The sequence below is a fragment of the Mus pahari genome, chromosome 3 (assembly GCF_900095145.1).
Source record: "Mus pahari chromosome 3, PAHARI_EIJ_v1.1, whole genome shotgun sequence".
NCBI classification, from domain to species: domain Eukaryota; kingdom Metazoa; phylum Chordata; class Mammalia; order Rodentia; family Muridae; genus Mus; species Mus pahari.
The window spans coordinates 138875526-138894308 of record NC_034592.1 but is presented as its reverse complement, the minus strand read 5'-3'; the positions used below and the strand labels follow the sequence as shown (position 1 = coordinate 138894308).

At 51.2% G+C, this 18783-nt stretch overlaps 1 protein-coding gene across 13 annotated transcripts in view; it reads right to left on the bottom strand.

Annotated features, from left to right (window-relative positions):
* The window catches only part of Epb41l1 (erythrocyte membrane protein band 4.1 like 1), a 125048-nt gene that overhangs the window by 25645 nt on the left and 80620 nt on the right, over nucleotides 1–18783 (bottom strand). For 2 of the 13 annotated variants that reach the window (XM_029537146.1, XM_029537147.1), the window contains 10 exons: nucleotides 18432–18507; nucleotides 14047–14265; nucleotides 11790–11877; nucleotides 11077–11229; nucleotides 8740–8837; nucleotides 8343–8518; nucleotides 6764–6912; nucleotides 5839–5874; nucleotides 3561–3743; nucleotides 40–138 (listed from right to left, as the gene is read on the bottom strand). In XM_029537146.1, coding sequence (XP_029393006.1) covers nucleotides 40–138; nucleotides 3561–3743; nucleotides 5839–5874; nucleotides 6764–6912; nucleotides 8343–8518; nucleotides 8740–8837; nucleotides 11077–11229; nucleotides 11790–11877; nucleotides 14047–14265; nucleotides 18432–18507 — 1277 coding nt within the window. The remainder of the gene's footprint in view (nucleotides 1–39; nucleotides 139–3560; nucleotides 3744–5838; nucleotides 5875–6763; nucleotides 6913–8342; nucleotides 8519–8739; nucleotides 8838–11076; nucleotides 11230–11789; nucleotides 11878–14046; nucleotides 14266–18431; nucleotides 18508–18783) is intronic. The other 11 variants (XM_029537148.1, XM_029537152.1, XM_021194661.2 and 8 more) reach the window with 8 other exon arrangements.

Sequence of the window (18783 nt, the reverse complement as noted above, 5' to 3'; positions counted from 1 at the left end):
GCCCAGGGGCAAGGGGTGTGGGAAAGTGAAGACAGTAACCTCAGGAGACGCTGCGAGGCTTTTCTGAGTGAACACTTCCCAGCCTGCTGCTGTTCCAGGTACCAAGTCCTGCTGAGAAGTATCCTGGATCCTCTGGGCCTGCAGGGGAGGCCCAGGCCAGAGGAAAAGGAGAGAGAGAGAAAGGAGAGAGAGAGAGAGAGAGAGAGAGAGAGAGAGAGAGAGAGAGAGAGAGAGAGAGAGCAGGAGAGACACATAGTCTGTAAATAGTTCAGCTTTGTAAAACCCATATTATCATGTTAGTTCATAGGGTCAGTCAGGAAGGAGCCATTCTGAGGGGGAAGACAGATAACAACAGCAAGGCAATCCTGTGCATTCTAGCCAGCCCACCATTCTCACGAACACTCGAGGGAGCTTAGAATACCATCATTAGACTCTATTCAAGCCTGCCAGAGGTGCCACGGCTTAGGCTATGATTCGAACTTACAGGAGGGGTCACAGTCATATTTTTTAAAAGTTGTCTTTGAGAAGATACCATAATTAGTAAAATTCTCAGACAGGCAGGAGGATTTGGGTTCAGATCCCCAGCACCTATGAAAAAAAGCCAGGTGTGGGCCCAGCTCTGGGGAGGAGGAGCCAGGCAGATGCCCAGAGCTCACTGGCCAGCCAGCCTAGTTGAATCAGTGAGTTCCGTGTTCCATGAGAGGCTTATCTCAAAAAATAAAGTAGAGGGGCTGGTGAGATGGCTCAATGGATAACAGTGCCATTGCCAAGCCTGAAAACCGAAGTTCAATTCCTAGGGCCCCAGGGACGAAGGAGAGACTGCCAAGTTGTCCTCTCACCTCCATACATACTACACACAGACACATGCTCTGCACACACATGCACTGCACACACATGCACACACACACACACAAACACACATACACACATTGCAGATGAACACACAAAGAAATAAAGATATGATTTTAAAAAGTAGAGTGACTAAGGAAGATGCCCCCCCCACAGAAGTGTGCACAGTAATGCACACACCCACACTGCTACACACACACACACACACACACACACACAGGTAACTGGCTTTCAAACTACCTGGGTTTGACCAATGGGAATGGTTCAAGTTCCTGCTGCTTTCCCCCTTGGCTTGGGTGGGACCCAACAAGCTTAGAGATGTCTCTGGAAGTTCTGGGTGGCATGCATGCCCTTGCAGGATCCTCTAGAGAGTCATATTGTGCCAGGGATCCAGTCACCTTCAGCAGTGGCCTGCAACTGTCAACACTTCTCAGGGGACACTGAGCTCCCACCTTCATTGTCTCAGTTAGCCTTGCCAATGACCTCCCAATGGGATGACACTCTGGTCCCCTTTAAAATGACATATGCAATGAGGCTCATAGAGGTAACATCACCCACCGGAGGACAGAGTGAAGTTCTTGTCTATGACTCCTCCCCATTTTGCAAATCCGCAAGAACCCATAAATGCCAAAGTGCCTAAAACCCAGTTCTAAACAGACCATAACTCCAAGGTGGGCTCCTGTACTCCTCATGAGTAGTGACTGCAGTTTTCAGGGCTAAGGAGGTGGTGGCTGGAACGGGTCCCTCTGATGGCAGTTCCAGTTGTCACCAGCAGGTGGGGCACACCCCTCAACTCTGGTCCTAGCTCACCAACATTCATTCTACCCATTCTTTTTCTGTGGGCACCTCACCCTTGGGGTAGCTTCTCCATCGCACTTCAGTTGCATCCAGGCCAAGACCTAGCCCATCTCAGAACTGTTAGAAGTCACCCTGGCCAAGTCTTCCCCGAGGGAATGAGCGGTCCAGAGGAGAGTGCTGTGTATCAGCCTGAATCTTGGTTGTGCTGGGATCTCAAAGCCCTCAGAAGAGGGGCTGGTCCAGTCTACAGCCTGGGGACCATGTGCATCCTGGGTAACTACAAATGTCAATCAGGACATGCAATAGTTGACAACATGGTGTCATAATGTTTAAGTTTGTCACCTCTGCCGCTAGGTGCAGAAGCTCGCCTCCTTTCTAGAGTATCAGGTTTCAAGGCCCCCAAATCAACCCTGACTGCACACTGTTGGCAGCTATGGAATCCCAGCTGGCTTAGTTTTATGCCTCACAAGAAAGCTCTCTGTTATCTGGTGAGCTCAGACCATGACAAGTACCAGTTCAATCAAACGCTCTATGAATTAAATCATGGCTGCATCACCAATTTTCAAAGCACTGGAGAAAAAGCAGGTACACAGCTGGCTCTTCGCCTGCTCTGCACACAGTCTCGCCTCAAGCCAGCTGTGAATTAAAGACAAACAAGCACAATGACCCATGGAACACAACAAACACAGCCTTCATGCCAAGTCGGTCTTTGTCTTTCTGGGTCTCAGTAAAAGGCGGTCTTTAAACAGAGGGTTCCCAGGGCCCTTCCAGCTTTGATTTGGAGTTCTGCAAGGCACAGTCCTGGAACTCCATAAGGAACACCAAGTGTTCCATAACAGACAACATGGTGGCCATGTGGTCTCTCTCTGGGCATTATTTCATCTGACCTTTATAAACATCCATATTCACCTAACAGGACCTTGGAGAGATTAAGTAACAAGATCAGAGCCCCCAGCCGACAGATAACAGAACCAGGAGCCCAAGTCTAGAACACGATCAATCTGGTGATCAGTGAGCGGCAGCTTGAGCAAGAAGACGCCTACATTGAAATGGGTAAATTCTGCCAAAATTCCACAAGTGCCGATACAATAGCTTGGGTATAGATATGGGATTTCCCCCAAAGCCTGTCTTCATCTTTCTCAATTAAGAAAATAGCCCCCTGCCAGGCATGGTGACACATGCCTTTAATCCCAGCACTCGGGAGGCAGAGGCAGGTGGATTTCTGAGTTCGAGGCCAGCCTGGAGTGAGTTCCAGGACAGCCAGGGCTATATAGAGAAACCCTGTCTCGAAAAAAATACTGAAAAAAAAAAAAAAACAAAAAAAAAAAAAAAAGAAAAGAAAAGAAAATAGCCCCCTGATTTCCACCCTGGAGGCAGGACACTAGGGGTCCTGGGAAGGTCTCAGGAGCGTCGAGTTTGTGCAGTGGACTTACCACTTTGGTGAACCTTGAGAATCCTCCCAAGAGGGACCTTGTTCTCCCTGCACTTTCACATAAGCCCCCAAGGGTCTGGCTCCTGGGTAGAGCTTCCAGGATTCTTAAAGTTGAGTATGCAAGAGACTTGCCTGGGGCACTTGTTTAAAAGGCTGGTTCCCTGGAACTGATTCAGTGGGTCCCACATGGGTTCTCAGAACCCGAATTTCTAACAAGCACCCTTTCCCCACTTTCCTTTGCTTGACTGAAGGGAATACAAACACGCTGCCACGCATTTCTGGAGTTTTTCATGTTTTAAGATGGTCTGTAGGACCCGGGGGTTAGTGGGTTTGACTTTCTTAGCCTAACCTGCCTTCCCATCTCACACGTCTGTAAGCAACAAGGGGACACATTATTTGTGTGGAGGATAAATGTAACTCTATACTCAGCCCCTCCCCCACCCCACCCCTCTTTACTCAAGGTCCACAGCATGATACCTACCTCACTGGCTTTCTCCGGGGTGCCCTTGGGGGATGGGGAGGCAGGTGACGAGGGCAGCCTGCGCTCCCGATCCCAGTCCCGGTCCCGGTGGATCAGCTTGCTGTTGGGTTCCTTCAGGGTCCTCTTGAGCTCATTGATGCTGGCCTGGTGCTTCAACAAGACGTCCTCTGGCTTGTCCAGGAACTAGGCATGAGGGAGAGGGAGAGGTAGAAGATGATCTACTGTGGGCAGAAGACACAGGAAGAATAGGACCACCACCCTCCACTACCCCTCCCTACATTGTCCACCTCAGAACAGTCCCAGGAGTCAAGGAAGCAAAGACAATGAACTCCGAGGGGTGTCCTGACCAGGGGCATGGGGTGACTGGATGATGTCATGCCCTCTCTTTCCCTGCCTCCCTTACTCAAGAACATACAACTCCACTGAGCCCTCAAGTCTCGGTGAGTTCCCACTGTGTTCTGAGCACAGATGGAGTCAGGCACAGACCTTCCTGTTTATGATTCAGGCACAGTAGGCTGTGTATACCAAGGTGAGTCGTCCCTGCTCTGTTCACTGAGCTTCACTGGCTCGCTGGCTTCCCGGAACCCTCTTGAGTCGTAGCTCCTACCTCTGGTCAAGACTCGGATCACTGTACTTAATAGTGTGCTCAGCCTGGGCTCCGCTGAGCCCCATCCAACCTCTCAGGCCCCATGGAGGCCTGGAATAAAAATGTGCCTCAGCTGGATCACTTCGGAAAATGGGCCCCGTTCCCTTACTCGGGGCCAGAGAAAGATCTGCCGTGAGCTGCTGCCTCCTCTATCACCCAGAACCTTCCAGATGCCTTCTGAGCACTGGCTCTCTAAGAGCAGGAAAAGGCAGACACCGTCAGAGAGACCAGGAAGCTGGGGTGGAGGTGAAGGTTTTGTGGGGGCAAGACGTTTGAGACTAGGAAGACGAGAGATCAGCTTCAAGGCCTAGCACACGAAGAAGTCAGGTAGAGCTGGAGTGCCCGGTGTGTCGAGTTCACGCCAGTGTTACAGATGGAGCAGTGTGCTTGGGCCCCGGGAGGATGAGCCACAGACAGCTGTCAATGCTGGCCATCTGCTTGGGACATCATCTGGGATAGAGAGAAGTGGGCGGGAGCCCAGAGGCTATCTGTAAGGCTATTTGAGAGGAGCCACCTGGGAGACAATCTTGCCCTTGGGTAAGGCTGGAATCTTCCCCTGGACTCAGCTCTGGCATCTAAGAATCCCTATAGTTGCTCTCAAACCTTCTCAGGAAGAAAGCCAATCCAACCGAGGCTTCTGCCATCCCCCCAGGCACCTGCTTGGACCTCAGGCCTCCCTCCCTCCCTCCCTCCCGGGCTAAGCTGGCCAGACTTTGCCCAGGTCTTGAGAATGGGCCTCAATGGTGAGTGGCACTGAACAGCAGATGATCCCGATGGGCCTGCTGGCCTGGGGGGGGTGGGGGGTGAGTTGTGCTCCCAGCAGTACAACTGTTGAGTCCTGGGATTCCTAGAGCTTAAAGGCTGAGAGTCAAGGCCTGGCACAAGACTGGTACAGCTGGAGTTACAGGTAATATGCCTGCCCTATTGTGTAGCTGGGGATCAGGGCCCACGAAGTCTTTCTAAGACTCAAAGTCCATAGTTGAGCTGGGCTGACGCCTGGATCGCAGGATACCATGACAGGCTCTCAGCAAGGATAAACTGTCTCTCTTGTACTGAAGGGTCCAGAGAGATCTGGGTGCTGTGAATGGGAACAAGAGGTGGGGCTGGAAGGCGGAAGCTGATGGAAGCAGAGAACAGGAAGATGAGAAGAGAGGAGGGGTTTCCAGGGAGGCACCAGCAGCCCACTCAGGAGGGCGGTGGGACTGGAGTCTGACTGAGCAGATGCTCCTCCTTCCCCACCCGGGCCCCACCCTCACATCTGGTTGTCAGGGGATACAAAGAACACAGAGAAGATGGGGGTGTGGGAAGGAGGTGATGCTAAGGAAGGATGGGAGTGGAGGGAGGAGCTAAATGGACGCACAGAACTGGTGGATGTAAGTGGGGTGGGAGGCAAGCATAGATTACCAGGCCCAGCAACGAGGGACATTGGGTGGCAGGTACGGCACATGGATGGAACTAGAACCTGACCTGGGACTTGAAGACGTGAGCATAACGGGGAGGGCAGTGACCAGAAAGGAAGGTAACAGAAGAGGGTGTGGAAGGGGGGTAGACATGAGGCTGAAGGTGGGGGACCTGAGCCAGAAATGGGATGGGAACCTGATGGCTACGGAGGAGGGGGGGTCCATGCAGTACCTCCTGCTTGTGTCTTGGCGTGGTTTCCTGCTCCGGCTGGTGGGATAGCGGGAGGGAAAGGAACCAGCAGGGTCAGTAGGACAAACAGATTGGAGACACCACCTCTAGCCTGACCCAGCAGAGTAGCCCTGTGTTCGCACACCCAGTCCCACCATGCAGTACAGGCCAGGAGAGCTGCTGGGCTACCTATAGGTAACGGGTGGGCAGAGGAACTTGTAGGGCAGGAAGCAGGCAGCTATCCCAGGAAGGCAAAGGAAGGGCCAGGGAACTAGAGGCCTCATGGATGAGACACGCTCATGGGCAGATGTGTGTCTGTGGTTTCCTGCTGCTTCCAGCAGTGAGGGTGTGTCTAGGGGACCTGTATTCACATGACAGAACTACATGACAGAAAAGGACTGCTCAGCAATGCCAAGGAAGCCACACCTGGCCAAGCCTGTGCATGTGAATGCGCGATCATCATGTCTGTGCCTGAGTCTAAGGCTAGGGGAACAGGTACACAGACATGCTGCGGTGTGGATGTCCACAGAGAGGGTGGGGCTGCTGGAAAGGACATATTAATAGTCCACACTGAGGTCTCTGGTGACCTGGTCATGCTCAGGGGAGGAGAGGAGACACGGAGCCAGACAGCAGTTCACAGGGAGACAAGGAGTTAGGTAAGAGGGAGTCTGAGACTCCTAGGAGGTCAGCACCCTCAACCCAGGGAAGCTGGGCAAAAAGGGATCATCAGCACGCCCACCTCCACCCCCGCCCCACTCTGCATGCCCAGGTGGACAGTTCAAGGCCCAGGTCCTGTCCGTGGTGCACCCCACAGCAAGGGTGCCTGAATACAATTGGGACTTGGAAGGCCAAGGCCGTATCTAGACCCCAGCCACCCTCCTGTCACCCCGGGGCCTTCAGAGTACACGGCATCCCAGCAGACTCCTACCTTCAGCTCCTTGATCTTGGTGGGCGTCCTGACCTCTCCTTCTTCAGCCTCTGACCGGCGTCCCCCTGACTCGGCATCGTCTTCCCGCTTGTCGCCGTCAGGCCCTGCGTCGTGATTCTCACTGACTGAGGCAGGGCGGGAGAACTCTGCTAAAGTGGGCAGAGGTGGCAGAGTGGCTGTGTGAGGCAGCTCCCCACACACAGTCAGAAAGCCAGCCCAGCCCGCCATTGCCTAGCCACACCAGGAACAGGACACCTCCTCCCCACTGCAATCCGCTGCAGCCCACTGCACACCCTGGTCCACGGCCTGGCCAGAGTCACAAGGCTGCTTCCCAGCCTTGGGCTCCTTCCTCATTTCTATTTCAGTAGAGTTTGGGTTTGCATCTCAAATCCAACCCCTACTGGCTGTGTGACAGTGGGTAAGTTACACAACCCCTCTGGGCCTCAGTGTCCTCATCAGTAAGTAGTATCTATGCCAGAAAGATGGGCTGAGGACCAAACAAACTAATGGATGTAAGTACCAAGAAGAGCGCCTGGCCCAGAGGGAGCCTTCCATCAGTGATGTTTGGGTTCTGGTCCCTGAGCAAGTCTCATCTATCATTACCTAGCAATGCTGAGAGACGAGCTTTTACTTGGCAGCAGAAGCTTACGAATGGTTTACCTTCTCCCTAAACCAAAAGGAATTCAAAGAGATTCCTTACTGTTCATCTCTCTTGCCGCAATTCTAAAATTCTTTTCTGAATAGAGGAAGAATGGGCTTAAAGACTGCACCAAGCCCTGGGTATAACCCAAAATGCTGCAGACTGAGTCTTAGTAGAAAAAAAGGCTGGAAAAAAACTTCATGGAAACAACCAGAGCCTGGGGTTGGCCTCCATCAGAAAGAGACGCCAATCTCCCTCGCCATGGTGAACTTCCGGGGCCATTTCCCTCTGCTCTGCGGCTCCTGGATTGACTTGCACTGCTCTGTGTTGGGGTTAGCCTTGGAATTACCATCTCCACTGGACAGGCTCACTTGAGGCTCCAAGGGGAGAAGGTTCTGTAGGTGTCCTTTCAGGAAGTCGACACAAGAAGTGTTATCTTCATCAGGACTACGTCCAGGCTCCTGGTCCCGACAGGTTCCCCCAGCTCTGGGCTAACCTCTGTTACTACCTTGCCTTAAATCTTGGTTCCACTTAGCCCTGTTTCAGGAATGGCCTTCCCTGCAGGGAAGGGCCAGGCCCGGACCAGGTCCTTTCAATTTCATGTAAACCACGTGATGTCACTCTCCTGGTAGAATGCCAAACTGTGTGCTGCAGAGCTTCCAGGTTAGAGGCCCAGAAAATCAGAGGGCAGAACCTGGAACTCTACAAGGTTCTGGCCCAGAGAGTGTGTGTCACACCCCCGTGGGACAGACCTGACCCTGCACTGCCCAGGTACAACGGTGCCTAGGGGGCTTGTGGATCGCCTTGTCTGGTGCAAATGACCTTGGAGCATCCTTCACAACTACTACCACCTGCTGTCTCCTCTGGTGAACCCGCCCTCTCCACGCCCCTCCTCTCCTCCAAGGACCACTCTCTCCCCAGCTGCTGCCCAAGCCATACCTCCATCAAGGCTGCGGGACATGGTATAGCGTTTGCTGGAAGAACGTTCAAAGAAGGGGGCGGGCCGGTCAATAAGGGCACTGGCTTGGCGGGTCTGGGCTTGTGTCCTCCCACTGTACCGGAACTTGGAGCCCATCACCAGAAAGCCCTTGGGTGGGGGCTCCGGAGACACCAGCCTACAAGAAAGTAATGCAGATGAGGGGTAGGAACCAAACTTGTATTTCCAGGCCCGAGGTCAGACAACAGTAGGCTCTTCATTCCAGTGTCCCACCAACTAATACTTCACAGTCCCAAAAGGGGAGACTTAGGGAAAGTGAGGCTTGCCTCTGTGCTAACTCCACTTCCTGCTCCCCTGAACCATCCTGGCCTCTCTTATCTTCTCCCTCAGTCCACTCACCGGAAGAACGTGTGGTGCTCGATGCAGACCTTCCACAACCGCTTGGCTGAGCGGTGGTTAGGGAGCTTGAAGCCGATGGTGCTCTCAAACTGCTCGTACTGAGAAGCCAAGAAGGGTGGGTTAGAGACAGGGCCTGGGCCACACACCAGCCCGCCTGCTCACCTCAGGCAGCTGTAACAGAGGCTTGTTCATGCATATACACAGAGTGGACTGAACCCATCTCTATGACAGGTCCTGTGCTGGACACGGGAGGGATCAACACAGAAGATTCTCGGGAGTAGGAGGTCTCAAAATAACTAAACAGGGCTGGGGGGTGGGGGGAGGCTGCAGGGTGAAGTGCGTGCCTTGCGTGGGACCTTGAGGGCCCGTGTTCAAGTCCCCAGAACTTAGGTAAAAGGCAGGAAGGTGCAGCAGATCACCTGCAATTGCAGCCCCAGAAGAGGAAGAGGGAGGGTCCCAGAGAAGCGGCCCAGCTAGACCAGCCATACTGGTGAGTGCTGGCTTTGGCAGAGAGACCCTGCCTCACTGAACAAGGTGGAGGGATTACTGAGTCGTCCTCCATCAGCCTTGTACCTCCACCTGCACACACCCACACACACACTCATGTATAAACTACACACAACACATGCACACTCATGTACAATTACACACACACACATATACAACCTCATACATACTCAGGTGCACACCACACATACACATGTATAACCATACGCACACTCATGTACATCCATGCACATATACACTCATGTACAACCACACACCATACACACTCCTTACACACTCATGTACACACCATACACAGCACACACTGATGTACACACCTATACACACTCATGTATATACCATACACATACACACACATATACAAATACTCATGTACAACCACACACATGCACACTCATATACACACCACACACACACTCATGTACAATCACACACATACCACATACATATACTTCTGTACACACCACATACACACACACTCATACACACCACACCACACACACACACACACACACACACAGAGGACAAAATCAGTAAGATCACTGCAGATATAGGTAAGACCTATGAGAGGAATGAAGGATTTGCTGGGCAGGCGTGCGTGGAGTGAGCGTGCAGAGAAAGGACTGCTCTCCAGACACAGCGCTGTGCTGAGACCAGCAGGCCAGGGCATGCTATAGCTGGGATCTTCAATGTCCCCAAAGGTAAAGGTGTTAAACACTTAGCCCATTGTGGTGCTCTTGGAAGGTGTAGGAAGCCTTTAAGAAGTGGGGCCTACTGGAGGTTTTAGGACACTGGGGTAACCCCTCACATGCTGGTGTCTTTGTACTTCTTGTCTACTTTGTGCTATGACCATGGCATGGCCACTCTAGCCCTTTATGTCCCCCTGCCACAATGGGCTGCTTCTCCATGAGACCAAAGCCACTGGCTAATTAGACAGAGACTAAACCTCCCCAACTGTGAGCCCAAGCAAACCTTTCCTCTCTAGAGTCAGAGTCCATCAGGTATTTTGTTACAGTGACATAAAGTTGGTGTGTGTTGGGGGGTGGAGATAGCAGTGGTTGGCAGGATCTGATTTCCAGGTGACAGATAGTGGCTGCTGTGGCTGGCACAGTGGTGAGGGGTGCCAGGTGGGTCACGGTTAGTCCAACAGTAGACTCAAAAGGGCATTTGAGGGGGCTGTGCAGTTAAAGGGGAAGAGGTGTGGATGTATGCCTCTGTGTCCACTGTGTATTGTCACATGCCTGTGTGTGTCTTGGTGTGCACACACAGTGAACTGCAAATCCGTGCACGCACACAGACATGTACTGATTTTTCAGTGTAGCCTGAATCTATGTGGCTGTTATTTTATTTTGCTCATGAAGTATATGTGTGAGAATACATGCTCACATGCACACATGTTGCCTGAAAGCAAATGACCAGGGCTGGCGAGATGGCTCAGCATAAAAGGCACTTGCCACTCAGTCTGACAACCCGAGACCTATCCCCAGGACCAATAATGGTGTAATGAAAAGACTGACTACAGCAAAATGTCCACATAACCTGGCCTCTGGCCTCCACATGTGGACCATAGCACATGTGCACAGTGTGTGCATGTTCACATGCACGAGGATGCAAACACACACACAAATAAATTATGGAGCCACATGTCCAGAGTCTGAAGTCTCCAGAGATGCAGGGAGGAAAGAGACTCATCTTCCATGAGCCCCAGAACTTCGTTTATGTTTCCAGGGTAGGAGAACCCCAGCCAGTTGCTGGGGTCCACTCTATTAGGTTCAGTCACCCCTGGAGTGGGGGGGTGAGTGAGGACAGAGAGCTTTGGGCCAGGCTCACCTCCCCAGGCCGGATCTTGATGTAGAAGTTACTCCTCTTGTAGGAGATCTTGAGAATCTTGGGCCAGGCAAAGCGGTTGATTCTCAGGCGGTCCCGGTAGATGAGCAGGCCATTGGCACAGACACCTAGCATGATATCGATGCCCTCTGAGTCCTGCACAAGAAGACAGCACGGAATGGGAGTTCCGGAGCCAGGTAGGGGCAGCCCGCCACCACCCTGAGCTCTGGGGGTAGGTGGAGCCCCTCAACTAGTACCCCCCATGCTCACCTAGCTGTTCCCCTCTCACCTCACCTGATTGCCATCCATTCTTGAGCCACTTGGTCTGTCAATCATTCATCCACTCAACAAACATTTAGCAACATACTCGTGCCAGGCTATGGGCCACACATCAGCATGACAAAACTAAGCTAATGTCTCAGTCTGTCTCTCACGTGCACCCAGTCTAGTGGTGGCACAAACAGGCTTGTGAGGAAATTGAGCCCAAGGAGGGAGGTGACAAAGGTCTGAAAGAATAGAAGGTTATGAACTTTGAGAGATGAGAACCCCGAAGGTTCCAAGTCGGAGGCAGAACAGTTGAGACACCAGCCCTGGAGGATCTCCAGTTCCCCGGGAGCACGCACACAGACATGTACTGATTTTTCAGTGTAGCCTGAATCTATGTGGCTGTTATTTTATTTTGCTAAGGTGAGGGCTTTGCTGGAACTCGGTGGTACCTTAGCGTGATGCAGGTCAACTCCATACATGGAGAGCTTCTTGGCATTCTCCAGGAAGTGGATCTCTGCCTCTCCCGGGGTCATGCCCCTGAGGAAAGAAAGCGATGGTTGTGGGCCATGGCCAAGGCCCAGGCTGCAGCCAACCAACTGGAGGCATCACCATCAGAACCAGCCATTCCAGAAAGATTGTGGCTGAGCCCCGCCCAAGACCCTCCCTCTGCTCTCAGGACAGGACTGAGAGCAACTCCACTAACCCCATCTTCTGCAACACTCAGATCCAATCTGTTTTGTTAAGGAAGCAGACAAGGGTTAAACTGGGAGTCGGGATTTTTATCTCTGTTTCTACCAAATTAAGTATAAAGTTTATAAAGCCGCTCGCTTCTCATGACTGGGACCCCACTTATGAAGAGAGTGTTCATTAGAATCACCCAATGTGGCTTCTATTCACCTCCCCCAGAAGACAGTTTAGTGTCAGATGCCAATTAATCTCCCTTAAGAAACAGACTCCTTTTGTAAGAATTGTATCAGGGATCAAGTTCCATCTTTGCTCTGGCTGCCAGGGAGCTCAGGCTGCAGGTTACACTCACAGCACACATCATTATGCTGTTAACTGTTCGCACACCTGACCTATATGTGGCCACTCAGCCTGGACTCTGTAAGGCAGGTGTCAGATGAGGTGGGCAATGCTGGGGGAGATTCATCAGCGTGCTGAAGAGCACACCACTATTAAGTAACAACAGTGTCTGAGTTTAACTCTAGGCAATGTGGCTGCAGAGTTGTGTTTCAAAGAGAAATCTGTCCTTTGTGTTCTCTGGCCTCCATTTCCTCTGCCCTGTCCACCTTGGAGCTTCGATGTAGGGTGCACGGATGCCAGACATCGATGTGCTTTAAGTTCAAAGACTTACGATGATTGCTGCTGGCACTGAGCAAGCTCATATTGATCTGCCTGTCTATGAATTACTATGACTCTTACAAGTCCCCAGAGCGCCTTGCTATCTAGGACAGGCGTGAACGGCGGATGCCAGGCAGGGCACCCTCATCCAATGTCCAGGTGGCCGTGGCAATTTGTGTCCTGCTCAACACGACTCCATAGAGTCAGTATGAACTCAGCCACTTTGGCATGCAAATCTCTGAGAGCATTTATCTGCCATCTTAGACCCAGCATCCATCACGCCTAGCAGGCTCATCCCCACAGATGAACACATCACATCTGGTCATGATCTTCCTCTCCTGATGCAGCTCACAGCACACAACCCTCCAGCTCCCTCCAAGCAGAGGGATGAGATAGTCTCACCAGAGTCCTTCCCGTAGGTGTGGCACTGTACCCTTCAGAAGGTGCCCGAAGCACTTCCAGCTTAAAAGGATCCTACAGATAGGTTAGCTTGATCCCGGGGCAGGCAGCATCCTCTGCAGAGCCGGCACCGAGAAATGGCGGTGGACTGAACCCCCACTGCTGCAACTGCTTAGGGGTGTTATGGGCTTTCAATGTCTGCAGCCTGAGGGAGCTTAAGAACCTGAATGAGGAATTCTGCTGTTCCAGATACCAACGGCAGCACTGAGCGACACACACCATCTCAATCTGTGTATTTATAGGTGAGAACAGAGCTCACAGAGGTTCAGCCATGAGCCGACAATCACACATCTGGCCAATTATCTTCTAACTCCAGAACAAAGTATGCAATCAACAACTCAACAAGTACGCAATCAACAACTCAACAAAGTGCGTGATCAACAAAACAAATGCCCCAATTGACGGACAGCAACACTCAGCCCACATGTGGTGTGTCTTTAATATCTGCTGTGTAGCCTCCCTCATAGCTCCATGGGCCATGCTGACCAACACCAGATGAACAGATGAACACACAGGGAAGTGAAACATTCTGTCAACATCCCCTGCTTACAAAGCGGCACAGTCAGGTTGGCATCTGCATTTAAACTTTAGAATATCTACCAAGACCTCTGCACAGGGACCCTTACCCAGAGGCAAGCCACCATTGTTATATCTCCGAGTAACAGAAAAACCAATCCCCGCAGGCTCAGGACAGGGAATTTGACCCACACAGGAACTCAAGGAGTGAAGATCCAAGTGGTTACTTACTGTCACAGATGGTTTCTGTTATTCCTCCCCCATGGACGAGACCTATTCCCGGGCACCTCGGGTTAGGAGCAGTGCCAAGTGGCATACGTCAGCCACAGCATCTGCGGCTTAGCCCTTCAACCTGAGAGGGCTGTGGCCAACAGGGCCAGGCTCGCTCACCTGTATGTCTTGTGCAGCTCCATGATCCTCTCCTCCAGCTCCCGGGTCTGGTTTGGGGCGAAGCGGAGCTCGCTGACATAGTTGCCCACGTGTTCCTCAGCGTCATAGTCACCCAGTTCAGCCTGCACGGCATAGGAGCCCAGCAGGGCGTGCGTGACAAAGGAGCAAGGCAGGCGGCCTGTGATAATGTCTGCCCTCAGCTGCAGGCACAGGTAATACCTGGAGACAGGGAAAGAGGTGGGCATGGTCTGCCCCTCCATGCGGCCCAGACCTGGACAGTTGGGCCACTGGGACCAAACCAAGTGGGCTCATGGGACGGTGGCACCCACAGACATGGGTATTTCAATGACTGGTGAGTGGCAGTGTCTTATGAACAGGTTTTGAGACATGCCATGTGACTTCCGGCATTTTTGATCATTTCTGAATTTGAGGAACTTTTTTCCTATTTTAAGAGAATTTATGAGATTTATACTACCTTTTCAGGCTCAATGGGACTTAGAAAAATGACCTGTAGTTGTGTTTATTTGTTTTGTTGATTGGTTTGTTTAGTGTATGTGTGTAAGATATGTGTGCAAGTGCACACATATCACATGTGGAAGTCAGAGAACATCTTTTGAGAGTTATGTATTTTACTGTATGTGAATGAGTGTTTTGCCTGTGTGTATGTACGTGGACAAAGTGCATGCTTGGTGTCTGTGGAGGTCTGAAGAGGATGTCAGATCCCTCAACACTGGAGTTATGAATAGTGGTGAGCCACCATGTGGGTGCTGGGAAATTGAACCTGGGTCCAAATAGTTTTAAGCACTGAGCCATCTCTCTAGTCCCAGAGGGCAATCTTGACTGCTGATCCTTGCCTATCCTTTTGTGTGGCAGGCTCTTTTTGCTGTTCACTCCTATGTACAGCGAGATAGCTTCTGCCGTCTCTACCTTCCATCTTACCACAGGGGCACAGGGATTACAGACACACATTACCACGGCTGCCCTTTCACATTGGTTCTGGGGACTCAGGCTCGGTTCCACATACCTGTGTGCAAGAACTTTACCCACTGAACCATCTCCCTAGCCCAATTAGTTGGTTTCAAGGGTCTCAGGTTGGCCTGGAACTCATTATACAACCCAGGCTGTTCTTGAATATGAATCCTCCTGCCTCCGCCTTATACGTGCTGGGGTTATAGGCATGTACCACTATGCCAGGATGTTATGTAGTTTTAATTATGAAATCAATTATGTTCTGTGTTTTCTATTTAAAGGGTATCACTGCTTAACTGAACCTGGCCTCAGACTCAGTCTCCCAAGTGACAGGATAACAGGCATATACCCTCACACCTGGCTTATGCGGTGCTGGGGACAGAACCCAAGGCTCTCTACAAGCTAGGCAAGCACTCTACCAACAGAACTGCATGCCCCATCCTCGCAAGTTAATATTTTTTTTAGGGAGGGGGAGGGGGGAAACTTTAGTGGTGTCACTGCGTTTCCTGTTGAGGGCCATTTCCAGTCCCCTCTCAGAGGCCATCAGTCATTCACATGATGTTCTAGACATTTCTGGTCGGTGAACACAGAAATGGGCATGGCTTTAACTGATGGCTGTTTTAATAGGAATATTAATATTAATATTTAATATGAAAATAGGACAAAATGCTACACCCGGTTCCAGAGCTCTTTGTTATATCTGGTGACATACTTAAGAGAGGTCTCCACGTTAACACTCCCAACTCTCCACATGTACATAGCCTCTGTACCACACCCCACAGCCCAGGAGGACCTGTTTTCAATGCTTTTTTCTACATTGATTTAGTGAGAGAGGGGGGTAGGGTGGGGAGGGGGAGTGTATGGAGGGAAGGAGTCATGTGAATGTCACAGAGTGTGCAGAGGTCAGAGGACAACTCTGGGAGTAGATCCCCTCCTAACACATGGGGTCCTGGGGATCAAACTCAGGTCATAAGACTTGGTGGCAAGCACCTTTACCACTGAACCATCTTGCTGGCCCTTTCCTCAAACTTTCTTCTGCCTCCAGCCTGAAGTGAATTGTTTACTAACCAAGTTGGTCTAAGGAAACATTTCCAACCACCAGGCTGAGGCTTTTTCGTTCACAGTTGATGATTTTACCGTTTAAGCCATTTGGGGACCATTTCCACAGTTACTGTTCACTGAGGTAAGGCTTGGGCCCCTGCTTTCAGCCAGGGACGTCTCCTTGCCCCTTTCTACTGAGTTTTGTCAGTTTTTTCAATAACTGCCCAAGTCTCTTCCTTCAAAGTCACTTTGACTTAGTAGAATACTCAGGGTTCTGTGACACTGTTTCAAAGTCAGAACCAAAGCCAGTGACGGTCACATGCAGTGTCAGTGTGTGCAGAGGCTCGGGATCTGCAGTGGCTCACATTCCACGGAAGTCCAGCATGGGCCTGTGACATTTGTTCAAGAGTCTAAAAATTCAAAGACCATTGCCAAGGCTCTGGCCAATCCTTTGTTTCAATCAATTTGTCATTTTGACCAGTTTATTTGGGGCCTCACTATTTTTGACTAAGTCAGCTGCTCCTACAACCCTGCCTTCTGGAGCCATCTGTGCTGGACAGGGCTCACCTTCCTCCTGGTGTCCCTGGAAGCCCCAAGCCCAGGGTCTGGCACAAAAAAGGACACATTCTGGTAGCTGTGCTAGCCTAAAGCTATGCATTAGGGTATGGTTGCTGTCACCTTGGCTCCAAGCTGATCTCGGGGCTCAGAGAGGGGCTAATGAGGAAGGTCTGGGGCCTATTCTATTTCAGAAACATCTGATGTCTCTCCCAAGGCCAGAGGCAGCATCTTGAAACTTAGTATACTGTCTAGCCAGTGGGTATCAGCCTTTAACTGTGGACCTGATAGCCAGGCCTGGTGGTACAGGCCTATAACTTCAGGCTAAGGAGGCTGAGGCAAGAGGATCAGAAGTTCAAAGCCAGCCCAGGAAGCTTACTGAGACTGTTTCAAAATGTCTGAATAAGCAGCACTGGGAAGATGCTCAGAGGTTAGGAGCATACACTGCCACTCCAGAGGACCTGTGCTCTGTTCCCATAACCCATGCAGGGTCACTCACAATTGCCTGAAATGCTAGACCCAGGAGACCTGACACCTACTTCTGGCCTCTACAGGCACCTACACACACCTCACACAGACACCTAAGTATTAGTAAAATAATACTAAAATAAATAATTTATTATTTTATTAAAATAATACTAAAATAAATAAATTATTATTTTATTAAAGTAAAATAATAAATATTAATTTTTTAATAAAAAGAGGGCCGGAGATATAGCTTGTATATAGTGCTTGTCTAAAATGCACAAGGCCCTAGGTCCAATCCCTAGTACCCCAACAAAAGAAAGAGAGAGAGAGAGAGAGAGAGAGAGAGAGAGAGAGAGAAGAAAAGGGCCCAGTGGGAGTGAGTGAGGGCAGCTTAGTGGACCCTCCCACTGTGAAAAGATCCAAGTCCTCAGTTTACTTTGGGTGTGCAAGACCCACGGTGTGAATGGTGCCAGACCAAGCTATCATGTGATGAGGCCCTGTCTCTGACAGGACGTAAGGACAAGGGCTTCTCCCTGTCCTGCTTTCCAGAGGCAAGGTGAGAACATGCACGCACTCCACTCGGAGGGACGCTCGGTCCCCACTGCCAATTCTCAGACCACTTGAACCTCTGTGGCCCAGCTCCCCGCAGCAGCCGAGGCAGCCTGCACGGGGCTCACGTGCTCCCTTCACCTCCATATGCCTGGCCTGCACAGGGAGACACCAAACTGCCACACGCCAAGCCTGTCCCCCCTCCTCCTCAACACCACAGACTGGCGCTCCACCCAGAACCTCAGACCTGCCAGGTCGCCTGGCCAGGGAGGGTTCCCACTGGATTTACAAAAAGTTCATATAGGCTGTCAAGATTTAAAATGTGTGGCTTTTCAACCGTAAATCTCTACAATATTTAACTTCGCTCAGCTTTCAGGCCCAGTCCCCATAGGTTAGAGATTTCTCAGAGCCTGACAGCACCCATTTTAATTGATGGCTTTGGAATTGTTTTTCTTATGGTTTCCACGGACTGGACTCAAGGTGTCAGGTTTGTGGACAAGAGCCTTTACCTGATGAACCGTGCTGTCAGTCACATGACACTTAGATACACCTGTCCTTTTAAAGGCACACGGGTCCCGGGGACCCCTCCAACACCGTCTCTGAGGTGAGGGTCAGCTCCCACAGACCGCACTATGGTCCTGTCTTCCTCATATTCTCTGCTTTCTTGAGATGCTCTGGCTGGGAAAGGCCTCTGCATTTGCTACTCTAGCAACATATAGCCTTTGTCTCCCAGGGTCAGCATGTCCGACCCCGCTGACAGCTCCACAGGACCAGCACACGAGCCCTCTCCTCACAGTCCTCACCTTGTGATGTCTTCTGTCAGCTGAGCTGGGTCAGGAGGGTAGAACTTGACTGTGAAGGCGAAGTTCCAGGGGCTGCCTAAGAGGGAAAGGTGGGAGACGTCAGAGAGGCCCCATCAACATCGAGATACTCTAGCCAGTGAGCAATCTCTCATGGATTTCCCACTCCTGGAACATCATTCCCATTTGATAGACAGGGAAACTGAGGCCCAGGCTAACAGACTTGGGAGTAGACCAGTGAGGTGGCTCAGTGGGGAAAAGTGTCTGACACCCAAGCTTGATGACCTGAGTTCAGTCTCCGGAACCCACAGTGAAAAGAGAAACTCCTGGAAGCATCCTCTGACCTCTGTGTGTA